This window comes from Pelophylax lessonae (assembly GCF_965119305.1).
Source record: "Pelophylax lessonae genome assembly, chromosome: 3".
NCBI classification, from domain to species: domain Eukaryota; kingdom Metazoa; phylum Chordata; class Amphibia; order Anura; family Ranidae; genus Pelophylax; species Pelophylax lessonae.
Genome location: NC_138770.1, coordinates 433,186,674 through 433,194,616, shown reverse-complemented (window position 1 = coordinate 433,194,616; position 7,943 = coordinate 433,186,674). Strand labels below are relative to the sequence as shown.

The 7,943-nt window shown below is 31.1% G+C and overlaps 1 protein-coding gene across 1 annotated transcript; it reads right to left on the bottom strand.

Moving 5' to 3' along the window:
• Positions 1–476: 476 nt before the first annotated feature.
• On the bottom strand, positions 477–3,679 carry TCF21 (transcription factor 21). The gene is made up of 2 exons (XM_082249359.1): positions 3,110–3,679; positions 477–937 (listed from the first exon to the last, which is right to left on the bottom strand). The coding sequence occupies exons 1-2, from the start codon at positions 3,557–3,559 to the stop codon at positions 848–850; spliced, it is 540 nt and encodes a 179-aa protein (XP_082105485.1). The 5' UTR covers positions 3,560–3,679; the 3' UTR covers positions 477–847.
• Positions 3,680–7,943: the final 4,264 nt, after the last annotated feature.

Genomic DNA, 7,943 nt, shown 5'->3' with positions numbered 1-7,943 from the left:
GCAATTTTTTCATCTGCTCTTAATTGGATATTCACATAACTAAAAACAGTTAATAATGAACTACAACTCTAAAGTTAAAGTCTGTTTTATATCAGTGCATCTCATTACTATAGGGAAGGCGAAAATCTATTGTCTCAATTAAATTATCAGGTCTATTTATCAATTTTCACCCAAAATCCACAAATTCATCTGACTGATTTCTACATGAGTAGCCTTTGAGATTTGGCTCATTTGCTGTATTTTCTATATGTTTGCAGGTATTATAGATCATCTTTAATAAAGCTATTTTAATTAAACATAGTTATTTAAGAATAAGGGGGCAACAGTGAACTTTTCCTAAATTTGTATGAATTTTAAAAAATAACGGGCTTCTAAACAATTATAAACAAAATGTAGCATTTTAAGGAATCTATCTATCTATCTATCTATCTATCTATCTATCTATCTATCTATCTATCAAGCAACACAAAAAGTGCTCCATATGTAAACAAGTATTTATTTGCAGAAATATCTTTCTCGTGGAAAAAAAATATATACTTTAATATAAATCTTTGTATCTGAAACAAGGGGGATCAGCAGAGGAGGCTGTCAAAGCCTGACAAGACACCCTATATTTAATCATATAGTACAAAGTTGCAGACGGTGTTCTGAGTTCTCTTGGACCAGCAAGGCTCAGGACAGCATGAAATATACAAGGCCATGGAGTTAAATATAAAAATGGGATCATTAGGTATATACATTTGGTCTCTTCTCTTGGATATGCTTATATAGTCTTTAGAAGTTCTTTATCATCATAAGGTGAGATGTCCCTTCCTGCAGGGGCTGCCTATAGGCTCCTTCCCTAAGGTCATGATGCCGTGGTCCCACATAGGCGACTTGAGCCCACCACCTCTTTGAGGTCATTTTCAGGTTTTCCAGCCACCATAAACGGCCATGTCTGTCAGAGAAAGGAAACAAGTACAAATGAGTTGAATGTTCCTAGCACCTAAGGAGACAGCTCTGCTATTGCTGGGAATCAGGCTAGAGAATCCAGCCATAAGTATATATAACAGACCTCCACAGGCACAGTGTGCAGTCATTGTATATATGTCTGCCTATAGGAGTAGAAATATACCATGTACATAGAGGATTACATCCAGTCTTGTGTGGGATGAAGACCCTGACATGAAGGGATTAGTCACATAGCAGATAAAAGCCCTGATTCATGGAAATACATTTATCACACATTAGCTTCCAGGCACAATATATATGTATCTGCTCAGGGACAAGGCAGGCTAATCAGTATCTGTATTTTACTTGCTTTATTTTCAAAGAATCCCTGCATTACTACAAGCAATACATTATATATTTATAGTACTTCAAAAACCAGGGGTGGCCGCTAACATTATCTAGCTTTATATATATATATATATATATATATATATATATATGTATCTCGTTTAAATATAGAAAAATAGTAATAATCACAACAAAAATATTAATACTAATAATAATAACTACTGCTGAACAACAACAAATACTAGCACTACTATTGTTATTATTAGTCGTGGTAATGTTTATTTAATGTGGTTTAACTGTAGTTAATAATAATATAATAATATTATTATTATTTATTATTGCTTAGAAGTAGTTAGTAGTAGCAGCAGTATTAGTATTTGTTATTGTTCAGAAGTAATTAATGTATTTTTTAATATCATAATAATCATCATCATCATCATCATCATCATCATCATCATCATAATACCTACTTTTGAACAACACATACTAGTGCTAATAGTAATGCTGCTGCTGCTGCTGCTACTGCTACTGACTACGTTTAAACAGCAATACATAATAATAATATTAGGAATAATAATATAAATAATAATAAAAATAATATTAATATTAAAACATTAACAAAAAAATAATTATTACGGTTAAACAACAACAAATGCAAAATAATATTATTAATTGTTAATATTATTATTAATAGTATTTTATATTAATAATAAAAATAATAATAATAATATGTCATATTATTTTGTATTTGTTGTTGTTTAACCATAATTATTATTATTATTATTATTATTATTATTATTATTATTATATGACATATTATTTTGTATTTGTTGTTGTTTAACCGTAATTATTATTATTATTGTTGTTGTTATTATTATTATTGTTATTTATTTTTTTGTAAATTATTAATATGTGTTGCTGTATAAACTAGTCAGTAGCAGTAGCAGCAGCATTAATAATAATGCCATTAATGATATTATTATTTTTTATTAATAATGCCATTAATGATATATTATTTTTATTATTGGCATTATTATTAATGCTTCTGCTACTGCTACTGACTACGTTTATACAGCAACACATAATAACAATTTACAAAAAAATAAATAGCAATAATAATGATAACAACAATAATAATAAGTACGGTTAAACAACAACAAATACAAAATAATATGACATATTATTACTATTATTATTATTGTGGTTATTCAAGAATTAATAATACTTTTATATTAATAATAATTACAGTTAAACAACAACATAAACAAAATAATATGAATTGTTATTATTAATATAATTACTATTACTATTATTATTATTATTATTATTTTATATTGTAATGTTTTACAACTGTTTATTTTTCTATTTATATTTTAGTGCTAGTTTTGGTATTGATTTTTCGTATTTAAATGTATTTAAATTATTGTCTCACAGATTTGTTAAAAATATTTGGGATCCTGCTTTTAATGAAAACAAAACTCAAAGGTTGAACATCGTGTAACTTTTTTCCTTAATTAAGGGAGTGGGATGTATGTTGTGCTGATAAAGAGAAAATTCCTCCCTTAAAAAAAAAAAAAAAAAAAAAAAAAATGTCCTAACAGCTTCATAATTTACAGCCGGGGAGATAAGGGAAGAGCCATGTCTACAGACTGCGGCTCTGCAGAAATTGTATTCTTAAACAATAATACTTACAATACTCTCAGCTAAACAGTGGTTGTATCTGACAGCTGTCTTTCCTATCTGGTATTGATAATAAAGTGATCATCCTATAGATGATCTGTAGATAAAATCCATACAATATACATAAAAGTCGCTCCATTAGGACACTTACCAGGTTGACAGGATGGATATATCCATTCTCATACTTGTCATTGGCTAGTATCTGTCTCAGATGGGCAATATAGCTTGATGCCAGCCTGAGGGTGTCCAGCTTGGAGAGTTTAGTGTCCGGTGGTACCCAGGGTAAGGTAGTCTTGAGTCTGGAGAAAGCTTTGCTGAGTACCCTCATCCTGGCTCTCTCCCTGGCATTGGCAGCATTCCTCTGGACCTGCTTCCCTTCATGATTAACCCCACCCAGGGGACTTTTCTTGCGTGGGGCTTTCCTCCTCTTTCCTGTAGCTCCTCTGCCTTTCTTGGGAGATCCATTGTCACAGTTGGAGCTTTCCTCGTTGCTGTCATTTGAAATCCCAAACTCTTTACTAGAATCCAGTTTGATGCCATCACATCCCAACATTTCCACCTCCTGGAAGTCCTCCACATCACTCAGAGAGCCAGTAGACATGGTCTGCAGACTGCCTTGCTTGCCCTTCTTCCCTTCAGGGATCAAGGTGTAAATGCAGAATAAAGGGGATGTATTTGATGAACAATTTTCAGTGGACACGCCTGTTCCAGTGTTTGTCTTAGGGAGAGAGCTGTGGAATTTGATGTGGACAGTAGTCATTTATTTATTGGATGGAGGGCGGGTCGGGGCTGAGCCTAATGATACAAGGAGGAGACATTCTCCCTAAAGATCTTCTCCCTCTCTTCTACTAGCCTATGGCTTCCTCCCACTACTCATCACTTATAACATACTACATTCCTGGAGCTAGCACACTCCATGCTATTTACTTAAACCTTATCACTTGTATTGCAACTACTTAGCATTTTAGTAAACTCAATTATTTGGTAATCAAAATACATGTGTTTCAATCACTCCTACTAATGATTTTAAAACTTGCAAAACTGCATCAATGAATGATCTCTCTGTATGGCTATGCACATCATGTAAGAAGAGTAACAGCCAATGGGGTTGATTTACTAAAACTGCAGAGTGCAAAAAATAGTGCAGCTGTGCATGGTAGCCAATCAGCTTCTAACTTCAGCTTGTTAAATTAAGCTTTGACAAACCTGGAAGCTAATTGGTGTCTATGCAAAGCTGCACTAAAGATTTTGCACTCTCCAGTTTTAGTAAATCCCCTACAGTAACATCCTATGTCAGGATTTACTGAAATTGCACCATGGGCAGCATTCTAGGAGGGAGCATCCCAAGTGTCTATCATGACATGGCTGATGGCTTGCAGTGTCTCCTGGAGGTTTAGACCCTATTACAGAGGTCAGAGGCCATCAGAGCTCATTACTAGCCGATTGCTATAAAATAACAAACTGCCCCAAAACTGCATCCAATACAGCAGGACACCCAGGGAACTAATTGCACAGGCAAGTCTGCAAGTAAGCATTTATTTAAAGTCAATAAAAGAATATAATGGTAGTAGATACTTTTCTTTTTTTTAGTTTGTATATGTACAATGTTTGTATGTAACAAATACAAGCAGAATAAAATATCAGAACACAGTTGATGAAAAATGTTTTTTGTTTAAAAATCAAACTTGACTTCTTTACAATCACAGAAGCTTGAAAAGTTGCAATATGAATACTTAACGTTTAATATTTGCTATCTATCTATCTATCTATCTATCTATCTATCTATCTATCTATCTATCTATCTATCTATCTATCTATCTATCTATCTATCTATCTATATGTTTTACTTTAAAGTGCATGTTTATTTATATCCTATCTATCTATCTATCTATCTATCTATCTATCTATCTATCTATCTATCTATCTATCTATCTATCTATCTATCTATCTATCTATCTATCTATCTATCTATCTATCTATCTATCTATTTATAAATATATAAATATAAATAAATACATAAATAAATATACATATATATATATATATATATATATATATATATATATATATATATATATATATATATATATATATATATATATATATATGTATTATGTATGTATATATATATATATACAGAACTTTAATTTGCATGTTTATATCCTATCCTATCTATCTATCTATCTATCTATCTATCTATCTATCTATCTATCTATCTATCTATCTATCTATCTATCTATGTGTATATATGTTTATATATGTTTATATATATATATATATATATATATGTATATAGATAGATAGATAGATAGATAGATAGATAGATAGATAGATAGATAGATAGATAGATAGATAGATCTCATAATAATGATATATAAATATCACTCTTAGTTCCTTGCATGTATCCTGCATATATTATTTCCAATGTCTTATATAATACTATCTAATAATCAATTGTGTAATCTAATTACTAATTATTGTGTTGATTGAAATAAATGTCTTATCTCAACTGTCTGGCTGTGAATAAACCAACTTATAGATCGTTCAGAGAGATCAGGGCTTTTGGAATAAATAAACATGATAGCCATTACCTACACACAACAGATCGAAGAAAAATCCAGTCCGATCCTTTTCACGATGTGTTTACACACATATATTCTGTTACTGTGTATCTGCCTTACAGATGTATAGTATACTATCAGACTGGATACAAAGTTGCCATGGATGACATAGAATATAACACTTCTGCATTTTTACTACTTTTTCTTGTTATTTTGCTCTTTGTAAATAAAATGAATACTTACAGTAAGGTAGACCACATAATTTGTTAGAGTTTAGACAAATAATATTATGTATTTATTTTAATGAAGGAGTGGGTTTGATTTGTCTAAGGAATTTAAGGATCATTTTCAGTTTGTTAAGTGGAATTTCTCCACTCTTTTTGTAAATCAATCGTGAATGCCAATTAATGCTGATATCACTTCATGATGCAGGTGACATCACTATGTGATACTAATGACATCACTGTATGATACAGATGGCATCATTATGTTATACTAACTACATCACTGTATGATAGGAATGCCATCACTGTGTAATACTGATGACATCATTGTAGAATACAGACGACATCACACCTATTATAACAATGCAAGGTGACATCATTATGTTATGCTAATTACATAGCTGTATGATGCCACCACTGTGTAATACTGATGACATCACTGTAGAATACAGATGACATCACACCTGTTATAAAAATGCAAGATGACATCATTATATTATATTAATTACATCACTGTATGATGCCACCACTGTGTAATACTGATGACATCACTGTAGAATACAGACGACATCACACCTGTTATAACAATGCAAGGTATACTGATGACATCACTGTAGAATACAGGCGACATCACACCTGTTATAACAATGCAAGATGACATCATTATGTTATAATAATTATATAACTCTATGATGCCAGCACTGTATAATACTGATGCCATCACTGTATAATACAGGTGACATCACACCTGTTATAAAAATTCAGGATGACATCATTATATTATACTAATTACATCACTGTATGATGCCACCACTGTGTAATGCTAATGCCATCACTGTAGAATACAGATGACATCACACCTGTTATAAAAATTCAGGATGACATCATTATATTATACTAATTACATCACTGTATGATGCCACCACTGTGCAATACTAATGACATCACTGTAGAATAAAATACATCACACCTGTTATAACAATGCAAGATGACATCATTATGTTATAATAATTACATCACTCTATGATGCCACCACTGTGTAATACTGATTACATCACTGTGGAATACAGATGACATCACACCTGTTAGAACAGTGCAAGATTGAAAGCTGCCCACGTTGACAGTTTGATTCCTGTTTGTCCTTGTATTTGTGTAATATTAAACATATACAGTTAGCACATCTCAACTGACAAATACAAACGATATCATTTGTAGCAGGCACAAATAGCAGCAAACGTATTTATTTTATATGAAGAAAAAAAAATAAGTTTAGTTGTTAAAGGCAAAAGTTTAACCAAAAACAAAAAAAAAACAAAAAACAAAAACAAAAAAAAAATAAATAAAACGATTTGTTTAATTCCTTATAAATAACCTTAGGTTTATAGAAGCACATTACTTTTGTCATATTGTGGTTCACTTTGCTGCGACAGACCCATGATCGAAGGCATTTGTATTAACGGGGGAGACTCCTGGAAATAGAGAACTTTTAGCTGTGCTGCAATCTGCAATGTGCTCAGTGGAACAGCCGAGGTTAGGATAAGGATAGACTACAAACCATTCATATTATCCACAATAATTAGGGTTGGTGAACAGTAACTCTCATCCCATAGTAAATTCACTTGTGACAGGAACCATGGCTCTCCCCCACAAACCACATGATCTTCCATACTATTGCATAGGTATTATTATACTATGTATGTCCTTTTAGGAGTTACAGTTAGGCATATATATATATATATATATATATATATATATATATATATATATATATATATATATATATATATATATATATATATATATATATATATATATATATATTATATATATATATATATATATAGATCTGATTCTATTTGTTGTTGCTTAGTGGTACTAAAAGAAAAAATGACATCTGTCACTAGAATGAATAGTCTAATGTCTATGCTGTATAACCAACTTTTTTACCTGTTGATCCTAATTTTTTAACTTTCTTCAACAGACCAAGCTGTGCAGTAAAAGAGGACGTTAGAAGGTATAAGACACACCAGTTAACACTGACAGGGGTGAACAATGGCCAGCTTTTTAGTTAAAACCTTTATCTCAAAAGAAAATAAATAAATAAATAAATAAATAAATGTCTGTAACAGCTAAAAAAAAAAAAAAAGAAAAGTTAGTGTGAATTAGGATTTTATTTGTTAGTCACTTATGTGAAAATCTA